At 37.4% G+C, this 15297-nt stretch overlaps 2 protein-coding genes across 2 annotated transcripts; both read left to right on the top strand.

Annotated features, from left to right (window-relative positions):
• The first annotated feature begins 3858 nt into the window (after positions 1–3858).
• fzd8a (frizzled class receptor 8a) lies at positions 3859–6479 on the top strand. The gene has a single exon (XM_057824411.1). It carries the CDS (start codon positions 4288–4290, stop codon positions 6037–6039), a length of 1752 nt encoding a protein of 583 aa, XP_057680394.1. The 5' UTR covers positions 3859–4287; the 3' UTR covers positions 6040–6479.
• A 4572-nt stretch (positions 6480–11051) lies between these two features.
• Positions 11052–13871, top strand: LOC130908390 (N-lysine methyltransferase KMT5A-like). The gene is made up of 6 exons (XM_057823776.1): positions 11052–11211; positions 11794–11956; positions 12055–12247; positions 12602–12703; positions 13161–13262; positions 13751–13871. The coding sequence occupies exons 1-6, from the start codon at positions 11109–11111 to the stop codon at positions 13847–13849; spliced, it is 762 nt and encodes a 253-aa protein (XP_057679759.1). The 5' UTR covers positions 11052–11108; the 3' UTR covers positions 13850–13871.
• The last annotated feature ends 1426 nt before the right edge of the window (positions 13872–15297 follow it).

Here is a 15297-nt window from a genome sequence, read left to right on the forward strand (position 1 = left end):
AGTGACAGAAATATCACCAAATAAATAGTACAAGAGAGAGATCATCAGTCACGCACTCAGCATGTTAACACATATGAGTTCCTCTGTCTGTCTGTCTGTCTGTCTGTCTGTCAGTTTGCTCTGCTCTGTGCTCTCTGCCGTGCGCAATTACGCCTCCTGTGGAGCTCTATGCAAGCGTTAAACGAAACATTAGCACCTCATTTGAAAAATAAAACAGCTTTTCACAAGGACAGACAGCTCCCTGGGTAGTCTTACCATGCGCAAATTAACCAATTTAGCAGACTGGCCTCGCTTTCATACGAAAGAGAAACAAATCATATTTGCCTCATTGTAGGCTATATTTTTATTGAAATTAGAGGGACTAAATTAAAAAAGAAAAAGGTGGGGTAGGAGTATCAGTTGTTAAACATTACATCTGTTGCTTTTCACACATTTCACGCAAAGGTAACTTACACATTGAAAATGCAAAATGATTTACAGTGATCCGTCGTTTGTCACGGTTAATGGGGATCCCAGCGAAAATCGAAAATCCGCGAAGTAGAGGCGGACCTTATTTAGATGGGGGGGATTATTTATATAAATATACATTAAAAAATATATATATATATATATATATATTAGCGCTGTCAAACGATTAAAATTATTAATCGAGTTAATTACAGCTTAAAGATGAATTAATCGCAATTCAAACCATCTATAAAATATGCCATATTTTTCTGTAAATTATTGTTGGAATGGAAAGATAAGACACAAGACGGATATATACATTCAACATACGGTACATAAGTACTGTATTTGTTTATTATAACTACAAATCCACAAGATGACATTAACATTATTAACATTCTGTTAAAGCGATCCATGGCTAGAAAAAACTTGTAGTTCTTAAAAGATAAATGTTAGTACAAGTTATAGAAATTTTATATTAAAACCCCTCTTAATGTTTTTGTTTTAATAAAATTTGTAAAATTTTCAATCAAAAAATAAACTAGTAGCTCGCCATTGTTAATGTCAATAATTACACAATGCTCATGTGGTGCTGAAACCCATAAAATCAGTCGCACCCAAGCGCCAGCAGAGGGCGACAAAACACCGAAACACACAAGTAACAAGTGGACATTACACTGTGCTGTCATTTTATTCTGTTTGAGCGGGGCATGTGCGTTAAATGTGTCAAACATTTTAACGTGATTAATTTAAAAAATTAATTACCGCCCATTAACGCGATAATTTGACAGCCCTAATATATATATATATATATATATATATATATATATGGCGGAAAACACTCAGGTGACTTGAAGTTCCACTCTGAGACACCCAATTTGGCCAAATCTCAAAATTGTCTGTTATACATGTGTGATACACCACTGGAAAGCTTAAAATCTCAACTTTCTGGGGGAAGAAATATTTTGGACAGGAGGGCATTTAAAAAAAAATAATATTTTAAAAAAAAATTTAAAGTTTTTTTAAACAGCAAAACACTATCTGGAGGCGAGAGCACGCGAGAGCAGAATTACAGACGCCATGACTTTAACGAGATATTATCGTATACTTACCTCGTTTCGATCCAAAAACTCCATGTCGCATGTATCACTGAGTGTCAAGACACAGCTGTGAATGGATTTTTGGGGGATTTTATGGGTGAAACATGGTAATATAACAAGGGTAGCGATGCAGAAATCGCAGACATCAAGGAGTGGTCGAGATTTTATTTTTCATATATTTACCCTTTTAAATGTTTTTTTCCCCAATTTTTCTTTGTCTGGATCGATTATTTATCATCTAACATATCGGGGAAAATGCGACAGTAACAAAAATAAATAAATAAATACAATTTAGCGATAGTTATAAGGTAGATATCCGTGACTTTTTTACAGAAGCCATTTTTTTCATTGTGAAGTAATTTGTTTAAAAGTTTAAAATATGTGAGTGAATAATTTTTTTTAAGTTTTTTTTTTTTTTTTTTTTTATAAATACAAAATTAAACATCAATTAATGATTCTAAGCTAAAGTGATTCGATTCTTTATCGATTCTAATTTGGACTAATGGACTGTATGGGTTCAATGTGTTTGATGGTTCATTCGCTTCGGGGTGTCGGTTAGAACACAAGGAGCGGAGAGTGGAGTTGGTCTTTGGCACTTTTAATCCAACTTGGCAACAGGCACAACTATATACAGGCAATGGCACTTGATATGAGAATCACTCAATGAGCAGATGAGAGCATGCATGGAAATGATGTTGATGTATTTGTATGTGTGTGGAAGAAGAATGAAATGTGTGGGTATATGTGTGGTTCTGAAAGGAAAGAAAATTACATCATATTAGTGCTGATGCAATAAACAATGCAAATTGACTGTAAAGCAATCAATGGCACACATACATGACTCGCACAGTGTAATGAGCACAAAGGTGGGGGGGGGGGGCGCGAGTGCGCGCGCACAACCCGGAAGCACGCTGCGTGCAAGTGCGGTCATCTTGGCCATAGAAGTGACGAAAACTAAGCACTTTACACTCATATGGATGTACAACATCATCTTAAGATGCTAAACTAACACATTCCCTCTTAACACAAATGTACAATGCGAATATAATGTAAACAACGCTCTCCTCGACGCAGCGAGAATGAGCGGGAGCAACCAGCCGACGTAACAGTAAAAACATGAAACGGTCAGGCTGATCACGGCTCTAATTTATCATTATAACTTTATGACATGAAGAGGAAATACTTACATTCGTTCATGGATGCACACAGATTAACAGGTCGCCGCAGTCTGCTCGAAATGCACACTTTACGCCTATACTCGGTCCCAGAATACGCGGCACGTGTGACGTAGGACAATAACAGGAAGTAACTGACTGGTTGCTATGGGAACGAACACATACCAAAGGAGCATTTCTAACAGGAGTATTAAAATTGCTAATAAAATCGTTTAGGATTGTTTTAGATGCATATATGTTGTATTTTTCTTATCGAGTATTCGACGAGGAATACAATAGACCCATTAATAGACTTTTTTAGAAAAATCACCTTTTCTTTAAGTAGTCTCATGAATAATGACTTGGCCTGTGAAAATCAGTGCATAATCTCTCGGCGACAACTCTTCAGATTATACTTGATAAATGGTTCATCTGTGAGTAATCATGTAGTTTTACTTGAGGTACTGACTGTGTGTTATTTTTTTGTTTGTGTGTTCAATGTATTTATTCAGATTTAACAACATTTGAAAGAGGTAAGCTATAAATAAAAGACTGACTGATGACTGATGATTTTTCCCCTTTTTCCCTAAAGTATAATTTAAAAAAACATGCATACAGTATTTTAGTTAACGGTTTTTAAGCACTGAAAATGTAATAATTATGATATAAATGAGAAATATATGTAAGAGAAAACAATGATTTTTACATGTATACAAGCATTTATCTAATGTTTTTAAATAAAATACTGTTTTTTTTTGTTTGTTTGTTTTTTTAATTGAAAAAAGTGACGTTTGAAGCGCGAAGTAGCGAGGGATCACTGTGTATTAATCCACAATAACTTTTGAATGAATTTTTTCGTGATTGAAAAGCTGTTGGGCAATTTTAAGATTCATATTTGGGGTCCAAATAGTCCAAAAATTAGATGTTCCTCTACCATAGTAGTAATACACTTTTTACTTCTCCACCGCTGTCAGTTAATAACTGTGCATTGTATCTTTGTAAAGCAAAATGTCCCTTAAAATTTTAGACATCATGTTCTTGGTGGTCAGTGCTGCAAACAAAGTAATCTCAGCCTGTCCACCGTTGAATGACTTCACCTCGGTCCCGCCTTCCCAACGTTCTGATTGGAGGAGCTCGTTTGGGGGCGTGACCCGCCAGCCTCTTGTGTATATATCCTCCACTTGGTCGGCTTGACGCTGATTTACATGAGAACCAATAATAAAGGAGCCACAAACACGCTGAATGTGTTCCTGTTAACGCAAGACAAGGCGAAGACGCGCGTTTTTGTGATTGCGGAGGATTTCTACGTGTTCTTTTTTAAACGAACTGTCAAAAGGAGTGTGTAAGCAGAAGACGGTGGATTTTCCTCTCAGCCATCTTGACTGCTGCTCGCCGCACTGAATGCTGTCTCCCCCTGCTTCATTCAAAGTAAACACAACCGTGGCCGCCGCTCGCAACTCCATGCAAGCTCCACGGAGACGCGAGATGGGCTCGCTGCGTGAAATCTGACCGGACTAAAGGCGGGGGGTGGAGGATTGACGAGCAGAAAAAGGGAAAGGAGTCCAGACGCGCCACTGCTTGGAGAGATGGAGCCCGACCTGTTTGGGATTTACCTGCTCCTGTCTCTCGCGCTCCTGCCCAGATCCAGCTGCACCACCGCTAAGGAGATCACCTGCCAGGAAATAGCCGTGCCTCTGTGTAAAGGCATCGGCTATAATTACACCTACATGCCCAACCAATTCAACCACGACACGCAGGACGAGGCGGGATTGGAGGTCCATCAGTTTTGGCCTTTAGTAGAGATTCAATGCTCACCCGATCTTAAGTTCTTCCTGTGCAGTATGTACACGCCGATCTGTCTGGAGGACTACAAAAAGCCGCTCCCGCCATGCAGGAGCGTGTGCGAGAGAGCCCGGGCCGGCTGCGCGCCCCTCATGAGGCAGTATGGCTTCCCTTGGCCGGACCGCATGAAATGTGATCTACTCCCGGTGCAAGGCAACTCCGACACGCTTTGCATGGACTATAACAGAACAGACTCGACCACCGTGTCGCCCGTTCTGCCCAAGCCCACCAACCAACCAGCGAAGGGCTTCAACCCACCTAAAATTAAGCCAGGTAGACCCAGTCCGCCTAGGAAGTACAAGCCGGCAGCGTCCCCCTGTGAGTCGGGATGTAAATGCTTGGAACCCATGGTGCCGGTCAACACGGAGCGCCACCCGCTGTACAACCGCGTGAAAACAGGCCAGATTACCAACTGTGCCATGCCTTGCCACAGTCCCTATTTCACCCACGACGAGAGGGCTTTCACCGCTTTCTGGATTGGCCTCTGGTCCGTACTGTGCTTTGTGTCAACTTTTGCCACAGTTGCAACCTTCCTCATTGACATGGAGCGCTTCAAGTATCCCGAGAGACCCATCATCTTCCTCTCCGCCTGCTACATGTTCGTGTCGGTGGGCTACATCGTCAGGCTCATCGCCGGGCACGAGAAGGTGGCCTGCAGCAGGGACTTGGATGTGGAGCACATTCACTACGAAACCACGGGACCGGCGCTTTGCACGGTGGTCTTTCTCTTGATTTACTTCTTCGGCATGGCGAGTTCCATATGGTGGGTCATCTTGTCTTTGACTTGGTTCCTCGCAGCTGGGATGAAGTGGGGCAACGAAGCCATCGCCAGTTATTCACAGTACTTCCATTTAGCAGCGTGGCTCATCCCCAGCATGAAATCCATAGCGGTACTGGCTCTGAGTTCCGTGGATGGAGACTCCGTAGCCGGGATCTGCTATGTTGGCAACCAGAACCTTGACAATTTGCGTGGTTTTGTCTTAGCCCCTCTGGTGATTTATTTATTCATAGGCACCATGTTTCTCTTGGCTGGATTTGTCTCTCTATTCAGGATCCGTAATGTCATCAAGCAAGGTGGCACCAAAACTGACAAACTGGAAAGACTCATGATTAGAATCGGAGTCTTCACAGTGCTCTACACGGTTCCAGCCACCATCATTGTGGCGTGTTATTTCTATGAGCAGCACAATAGGCAGAACTGGGAAATAACCCATAACTGCTCCAACTGTTTACACGAGAGGGACCGCAGTAGGCCGGACTATGCCGTCTTTATGTTAAAGTACTTCATGTGCCTTCTGGTGGGCATCACATCCGGGGTTTGGATCTGGTCCGGGAAGACTTTGGACTCTTGGAGGACTTTTTGTACCAGGTGCTGTTGGGGGAGCAAGGCCACGAGCGGCTCCATGTATAGCGACGTCAGCACGGGACTAACGTGGAGGTCCGGCACGGCCAGCTCTGTGTCTTGCCCCAAGCAGATGCCATTGTCACAGGTTTGAAGAAAACAAAAAGTAAAGCAGCTTACGGGACTGCTAATTGTCTGGGAGATAACCCATCACACCCTGTCTTAAGCAATTTGCATTGTAATGAACTGCTGCTGAGGTGCTGCTCTCCCCAAACTGTAGTGAGAAGACTGAAACAAAAAAAGTTTAATTCCCCCTTGTTTATATGAATTAGGCTCATCTCCAATTTTGGGGGCATTACTTCTTTTTGCCAGTTCTTAACAAACTTCATACAAAGAGCATTTTTTGTTTTTAAATAACCTTTTTTGTACCTATCTTGTGCCAGATGTTAAAATGTCAATCACATCAAAGATGGTTTAAATTAAGCCTTAATAGTGCCCAGTGTATGTTTTTTTTTTTTTTTTTTTTTTTTACGGGTCATTCATTTTGTAATTTCAAAAATGTATTTATATAAAGCTTATGTAAATTTGTGTATAAAAGAAAATTTTATAACTATTGTATATTTGTACAAATTGTAGATGTCTTTTTGTGGGAGAGCAAAAATATGACTTCTATTTTGACAATAAAACATTTGATAAATTTTAAAAAAGGAAAAGAAAAAAAAAACGCTTTCTGTGTCTTGTTGAGCCGTACGCTTTGTGGTCATCATTTTAAGAACAGCTTTTTTCAAGGTGCCCAGCTAAAAAGGAAGCCCTTTTAACCATCTGAAAGTGGTAATTAGAGGCAGGGGTTGAGTTGGAGCATCTCCATAATTGTTAAAGTCCTCTTCACATGCCTGCAGAAGCCTGCTTTCTTAATTTAGTAAAAGGGGGGCCGAGTGAATGCAGTATAAATGCAGGGAACAGACCCTTTTCATCTGCACAAACTTTGATCTTTCTTTTCTAACCGCGCCGAATAAAGGTGCTGAGTGTTAGGAGTGTCCATCTGATGTGCCAAGGTTCCCCTAAACGTCCCCATTTGGAGGCTTTGATGGGCATTCTACAATTGAAAGAACATTTTGGAACCCTTGCTTCTTGGGCGATCGTCAGGACTGAAACCTGCCAGTGGCCTTGGATCTTGAGTGAGGTTTTTTTAAACTCCTCTTCTTCTGTGGGCCTGAATTGAAACATCTCTCCATCGGGCTCAAGCTGTGTCAGCGAGTGCAGGGGCCTTGACATGAATGATTCTGAAATTGCAAAGAAAGAACCACAGGTGGTCTGTTCACATGATCTCACATCTTAGGAGGGTCTAATTGAGGTCTTTTTTTTTTTTGCAACAAATGTATCTTGTTTGGTCTTAATTAAGCCTTTGCGCTCTTATAAGACGTTATACTGTAACATAGTTCAGAAATGAATTTCATTTGTTAGTGGCAGTGTGCTTATTGTTGCTCCCTCTTCTAAAGGGGAAAAGCTCAATAAGTATAAGGTACAAATTTTATCATTTCTTTAAATCATCACCTAATTTAGCCTACTGTGTCTATGCACACTGTGAAGTGAATGGAAATTATAAATTGCAACATTTAGGTTGATATCAAATACTGTCTATATTCACATTTCAATCCACCTTGCAAATTCAATCACATAAAGTATTGGCAAATAGCACCACCTTGTGGTCAACGAGGGAGTGTATTTCTCAAATTAGTTTTTTTTTCTTCTTCTTAATTTAACTTTTGTTTAACCAGGAAAAACTCTCGTTGGATAAAAAAAGAAAGCATAAAAAACAGTTCACAAAATAATATATATATATATTTTTTTTTTTTGCAGTCATAGCATTTACAGCCAAATGCACTTGCTTCCAAGCATAGGCGGAGTTTGAATTTTGGGGCAGGGGGGGCTCAACATGTTGATGACCCCGGAACGCAGTGTCAGCAATAAAGTTAATTCACAAGAATATTTATAATATAAGTTAACAATGAGCGTTTTTTTTGTTTCCCCCTCATTCTTGAGGGGAATTCTAAATCAGGCTGCTGGCAGGACAGCTATACTTTTCACCAAGATCATCATCAATTAAATATGGGAGGCCCGCCGGTGTCGTGCCAATGTAGTTAACCCAGTCAAAAATTGTATCCCCTGGGCGGAGCCATATGGAGGTAGATTTGTGTCTTTATTATTCAATCCAAAAAAAAAGCTTCAATCAAAATAAATATTTTCAATAACAAAAAGTCGCTTCAATAAAAAAAAAAGTGTTTGAATGCAAAAAGAAATTTGAAACTCAAAAATAATGCATGTGAAAGCTATTTTATAAATATAAATATATATATATATATATATATATATATATATATATATATATATATATACATACATTAGGGCGGGTCAAAATTATCGCGTTAACGCGCGGTAATTAATTTTTTAAATTAATCACGTTAAAATATTTGACGCAATTAACGCACATGTCCAACTCAGACAGTATTCTGCCTTTTGGTAAGTTTTAAAGCAAGGTTTTTTGTGCTGTCTAACAGCGAACTCTTGTGGTCGCTTTGCGACATGGTTTATTGCTTTCTTGCCAGTTCAATATGGCTGCACAACATCTCGGGCTGACGCCTACATGGTAATGTTGTGCTTATATGATCCTTGGACAAGATTTGTCCGTAAGTATAGTTGTTGTAAAGAATGTACATATTATGTTAGTAAGCGAAATGTTATATTTTTTGTATGAGACGCTTTTTGTTTATGTTTAGTGAACCTGTATAGCGTGCTAAGCTAACGTTGTTGCTAATGCAATGCTTGTGTACTTTTTTTGGGAGTTTTACTACGGTCTAAAGAGGACAATGGTTTGAGGCCATTTTATTAATAAATCAGATGAAAAAGGAAGAAGTCTGATTATTAAGGCGTCGTTCACTAGCTTTGGAAAAAGTAGACGCTTCGGCGTGACGACAGCATAGACAGATTTAAATGACAGTAGAGTGAAATGCCCACTACAGTCCTTATGTACTGTATGTTGAATATATATATCCATCTTGTGTCTTATCTTTCCATTCCAACAATTTATTTTACAGAATATATATATAATTTACGGAAAAATATGGCATATTTTATAGATAGTTTGAATTGCGATTAATTGCGATTAATTACGATTAATTAATTTTTAAGCTGTAATTAACTCGATTAAAAATTTTAATCGTTTGACAGCCCTAATATACATACATATATATACATATATATACATACATAAATATATATATATACATACATACATACATACATATATATACACACACACACACACACACATATATATATATATATATATTTTTTTTTTTTTTTTTTTTTTTTTTTAAGCAACTTTTTTGATTGAAGTAATGTTGATTTGTGTTTGGGCCACATTTTGGCTGGGAAGTTTTTGTCTTTATTATTCAAAGAAAAAATAAGTTGATTCAAAAAATGTATAATTTCAAAAAGAAAAATCACTTCAATCAAATAAAGAAAATTTTCAAAAAACTTTTTTTGAATGCAAAAAAATATTTGTGATTGAAACATTAACACTTAATTTTTCATTGAAAAAGTTTTCTTTGATTGACACAATCGTTTTTGTGTGTGTGTGTGTGTGTGTGTGTGTGTGTGTGTGTGTGTGTGTGTGTGTGTGTGTGTGTGTGTGTGTGTGTGTGTGTGTGTGTGTGTGTGTGTGTGTGTAGGTGCACTGGTTTCCATGTTTTATGGGGACAAAAATCTGTATACACAGTCACGTCATGGGGACCAGTTGCGGTATGGGGACCAAAAAGCTGGTCCCCATGAGTCAAACTGTAAAATTCGATAAAGCAGGTGGTCTATATGTGCCTGTGAAATTTTTAGCCTTGGCCCAAAAAGCATGATTTTTGATCAACGTATGTGTGTAGACAATGCTCAGTAGCCCCCCCTACATAGTTTTCACTGCTATGGCACTCACTGCGACTGCACTGCTCTACACACACATTTACATAATCCCACCCACTTCCTGGTCCCCACATGTAAGGATTTTTACATCAATGGATCAGAACAGGCAGAAAGTCATCTTTAATTAGAATCATCAGAAGACACTAGAAAGAGCTAGTCAACATGCCAGCAGAAGAAGATGAAGTAAATGTAACACAAAAAATGCTAATTTGTTTGCATGAACAAATAAGTTTTCTATTATGTATTATCTAGTTATATATTTCATTGCATTCACTGTTTCACACACATATTTGCATAATCCCGCCCACTCCCTTGTCCCCAATATGTGGTGATTTTTACAACGATGGAGTCAAACAGGTAGAAAGCAATCTTCAATTAGACTCATCAGAAGACGCTAGCAAGAGCTAGTAAGCATGCCAGCCAAAGAAGCAAAAATAAAACCTAAGGTAAGCTGTTTTGTATGCTTGAACAATTAAGTTTGCTGTTGCTAGCTAATTATAGCTCCAATTGCGCAAATTTCCTTAAGTTTGCTCTTTTTAGTTAATCACACTGTAGCTCTAACTGAGTAATGTTTTAAGCTTAGTACTACTTTGTATCATAATGGGATTTAAGAATATTTTTGCTCCGGATGAAGAGTTTTATTTAAATTATAGGGCTAAATCTTAAGCATAAATATTTGTAACAGTATGTTAGCAATTTATTGGGTGAAAAATGTGTAGAAGTATGGATTAACTTTAGAAATGAGTCAAACATGGAATTTATTTTTGTGGAATGCATAACCAGAGTGTTATATTTAAGTGAAAAAAGTTTGTATTCCACTTTGGTTCTGAGAAAGGCAATGATTTAAAAAAAAATAATTAAAAAAGGCATATGTTTCTGCCCATAGAAAATCTTTCCAGATTTCCCATTTTTGCTTTGGTTCACAGATTAGTCATGTACTTTTACACAAATACCCATCAGATGTTACATTTATTTCTATGTTGCTGCATTTGGGTTTTTTCCCCTCAAATCAATCAAGTAAGCCAGAATAAACATTGGAATGAGGTGTGATGGAACAGAGATATTCTAATACATATGCTGTATAGCTAACTGCATTTGTATATATATATATATATATATATATATATATATATATATATATACATATATATATATATATATATATATATATATATTATTATTATGTTTGATGTCATATTATAGAAAAATCTTACTGAATGTAATGAAAATACTTTTTTATGTGTTCAGTTTGAAATGCCAAAAAGGGTCAGCCCCCTTCAGGATGCCATTTGTCATGTTACCTCAAAGACTGACAAGACAGACAAATTGTGCATCAAGTACATTGATGCAGTTAAAGGTAAGATGTGGTCTGTGTGATTTGTTGTGATTACAAAAACTACATGATACACAAAACGTACAATTATTACCACATGGGCATCAAAAACCAACCAAAATCTGAGGTGACATTAGACACTAGTAGAGCTGCAATAAATATTAACCATCATTGATAATTAAAAAAAAAAAAAAAATGGCAGGAATATGTGTGGCACTTTTTGTAAAGATAAAAACTTAAAGCACCAGCAAAGCAATTCTAACTGTAGGCGACCATTTGTTGTACCGCTACATGAAGGGAGTTAAGGGATACAGTGTTCAGAAATCAAAGCAAAAACTTAGTTTTAAATTAACTTAATAATCCTTTGACAAACAAAACTACTCTGACTCTGAAGAATTAAACAATTGGAACCTGAGTAATTCAAATAATGTCTAGAAATAATATGGGTTCTTTTTTCGTTACGGAATATATGAAATTTTATTTTTATTTATTGATATCTGAGAGAGTTTGCTGATTTGATACCATTTGGAAATTAATGATGAGTCTGTTTTGTTTTTTGTAAATGTGTTGTTAAAAAAAAAAAAAAAGTGTTCCCTCTGTCTGCAGGACGTGGTGTTTTTGCAAAAGCTGCAATCAGCAGAGGTCAATTTGTTGCAGAATATAGGGGTGATCTGATAAATGATTCAGAATATCAGTGCAGAAGAAGAGTTTACCACCCATCATGTGCTGCATTTATGTTTGCATTTAAGTGGAGAGGAAAAACATGGTGGTAAGGCTTAAATTATATTCTGAACAGAATTACACAAATTAGAATACCCTGAAAGGTATTATCATCTGATTATTTTCTTTTCCTCATCTTTTTTCAAGCATTGATGCTTCAAGAGATGATGAATCATTTGGGAGGTTGGTAAATGATGAACACAGACGGCCAAACTGTAAAATTAAAAGGATTGATGTGGAAGGAAAGCCACACCTCTGTTTGTTTGCTGTGGAAGACATTCAAGAAGGAGAAGAAATAAATTATGATTATGGAGTTGATGACTGTCCATGGAGAACACAAGTATGTGAGATGGAACACAGAATTGCTCTGTAATACAAAACTAAAGTAATTTTTACCTACCTACCTACATACCCGTGCCATCTGTTTTGACTGAAATATGTGTAAGGAAGGAGATTGGCATGTAGAAAAGAATCTTGACTCTGAATTGGACTATAGATTGACATTTGTTGTATTAAGTTCATTTTTTTCCTACACTTTTCTTTTATCCCAGACAATTGTTGTTGTTGACAAAAGTCAAAACATGTCAGGCAAATAAAACAACCTAAATCAATTGTCTGGGATAAAAGAAAAATTCAACTAAGATTGGTTTGTAAAATCATATTATACAATGATGATTTACTAAATGTGTTGCAGATGAACGGCATTAAGGAGAGTGATTTGGGAATAGAGACCTCTTATTCCTCCATGATTATGGATCAGATGGAGAATGTTGCATGTCAAAACAACTCTCAACAGGTACTTTTATATCAATCACTTTTTGAGTTATTTGTCTATCTCGTGATTCAGTCCTGAGGATACGTACAGCAGCCAAATTTATGTAATGCGTTTGGAAGGTTAATGTTATGAGAATATTTTAAACTAATTTAATATCACATAGTGATTATTATTTTATTTTTCAATGTATTGTGGACGCTGACGGTGCCCCACATTACACAATCACGCCATAATGTGAAAGGGAGTAAAAATGTTTGTGTGATATCTTCGGAAATCATACCGCTACTGGTCCCGTCTCCATGAGAAATGAAAGTTTGTGTAAATAAATATCCACACAAAGTTCCGTTTGGTTTACGAAAGATGTAAGAGGACGGTGGTTGGCAGGTAGAAAGGGTTGTTTACAATGATGTTTGCTTGGGAATGACATTTGGTTTCTTTTATCATATTCTACAGTTATGATTGTCTAAATGTGTTGCAGATGGCCGCCTTTGAGGACTGTGATTTGGCTTTAGAGACCTCTCATCCCTCCATGACCGTTGATCAGTTAGAGATTGCTGCTGTTCCAAACAATACACAACAGGTACTTTCATCTCCATCACTTTTCAGGTCATGTTTTCCATCTACAGCACAGCCCATGTGATGCTGGGAACTAAATTCCATTACAAAGTAAGACTGAAAGAGCATATTTCATGGATTGCATTCAGTTAATATAAAAAAAATATTTTAAGCTAATTTTTATTGACCCTTGTGAATATTATTTTGGTTACCTATCACTTTGTTCTAGACATTTACGATGTCCCCACATTACACGTTCACACCATAATTTGAAAGGGTGTAAAAATGTTTGGGTGATATCTTGGAAAATTAGATTGCTGATGGTCTGGTCCCCATGAAAAAATTAAAGTTTGTGTGAATAAATGTCCCCACAAAGCCCGATTATTTTTACTGAAATGTGTGAGGACGTGGGTTGGCCATTAGAAACGGATGTTTATGCTTAATTTGACTTCATATTGACTTCTGTTTTGTCATATCAGATTCTACAATGATGATTTACTAAATGTGTTGCAGATGACCACCATTAATGACAGTGCCTCGGCTTCAGAGACCTCTCATCCTTCCATGAGTATGGATCAGACTGAGATCTCTACTTGTCCAAACAACACTTAACAGGTACTCTCACCTACATCACATTTGCGGTTATTTTTTTCCCTCTAAATCACTTCCTTTGTGATAATGGGCACTAAATTTCATGATAGAATCATGTGGATAGGTAAAGGAGCACACTTCATTAATTGTATTCAGTAGATTAATGTTACGAGAATCTTTTGGACTGATTTAATTGATCATAGTGAATATAATTTTGGTTATTTATCACTTTGTTGTAGACATTTACGATGTCCCCACATTACATGTTCACACCATAATCTGAATGGGTGTAAAAATGCTTGGGTGATATCTAGGAAATTTAGATTGCTGCTGGTCTGGTCCCCATTAAAAAATTGAAGTTTGTGTGAATAAATGTCCCCACAAAGCCCGATTATTTTTACTGAAATGTGTGAGGACGTGGGTTGGCCATTAGAAATGGATGTTTATGCTTAATTTGACTTCATATTGACTTTTGTTTTGTCATATCATATTCTACAATGACAATTTACTAAATGTGTTGCAGATGACCACCATTAATGACAGTGCCTTGGCTTCAGAGACCTCTACTCCTTCCATGGATATGGATCAGATGGAGATCTCTACTTGTCCAAACAACACTCAACAGGTACTCTCACCTCCATCACATTTGCGGTTATTTTTTTCCCTCTAAATCACTTACTTTGTGATGATGGGCACTAAATTCCATGATAGAATCATGTGGATAGGTAAAGGAGCACACTTCATTAATTGTATTCAGTAGATTAATGTTACGAGAATATTTTAGACTCATTTAATTGATCATAGTGACTATAATTTTGGTTATTTATCACTTTGTTGTAGACATTTACGATGTCCCCACATTACACGTGCACACCATAATCTGAATGGGTGTAAAAATGTTTGGGTGATATCTTGGAAAATTAGATTGCTGCTGGTCTGGTCCCCATGAAAAAATTTAAGTTTGTGTGAATAAATGTCCCCACAAAGCCCGATTATTTTTACTGAAATGTGTGAGGACGTGGGTTGGCCATGGAAATGGATGTTTATGCTTGATTTGACTTCATATTGACTTTTGTTTTGTCATATCAGATTCTACAATGATGATTTACTAAATGTGTTGCAGATGACCACCATTAATGACAGTGCGTCGGCTTCAGAGACGTCTCATCCTTCCATGAGTATGGATCAGACTGAGATCTCTACTTGTCCAAACTACACTGAACAGGTACTCTCACCTCCATCACATTTGCGGTTATTTTTTTCCCTCTAAATCACTTCCTTTGTGATGATGGGCACTAAATTCCATGATAGAATCATTTGGATAGGTAAAGGAGCACACTTCATTAATTGCATTCAGTAGATTAATGTTACGGGAATATTTTAGACTCATTTAATTGAGCATAGTGAATATAATTTTGGTTATTTATCACTTTGTTGTAGACATTTACGATGTCCCCACATTACACGTT

Source organism: Corythoichthys intestinalis, chromosome 20 (genome assembly GCF_030265065.1).
Source record: "Corythoichthys intestinalis isolate RoL2023-P3 chromosome 20, ASM3026506v1, whole genome shotgun sequence".
In the NCBI taxonomy this organism is placed as follows: Eukaryota; Metazoa; Chordata; class Actinopteri; order Syngnathiformes; family Syngnathidae; genus Corythoichthys; species Corythoichthys intestinalis.

Coding starts and splice junctions, on each gene's coding strand:
- fzd8a (XM_057824411.1), top strand. CDS start 4,288: ATGGAGCCCGACCTGTTTGGGATTTACCTGCTCCTGTCTCTCGCGCTC.
- LOC130908390 (XM_057823776.1), top strand. CDS start 11,109: ATGCCAAAAAGGGTCAGCCCCCTTCAGGATGCCATTTGTCATGTTACC. Junction 11,212..11,793: donor GTACATTGATGCAGTTAAAG/GTAAGATGTGGT, acceptor CTCTGTCTGCAG/GACGTGGTGTTTTTGCAAAA. Junction 13,263..13,750: donor TTCCAAACAATACACAACAG/GTACTTTCATCT, acceptor AATGTGTTGCAG/ATGACCACCATTAATGACAG.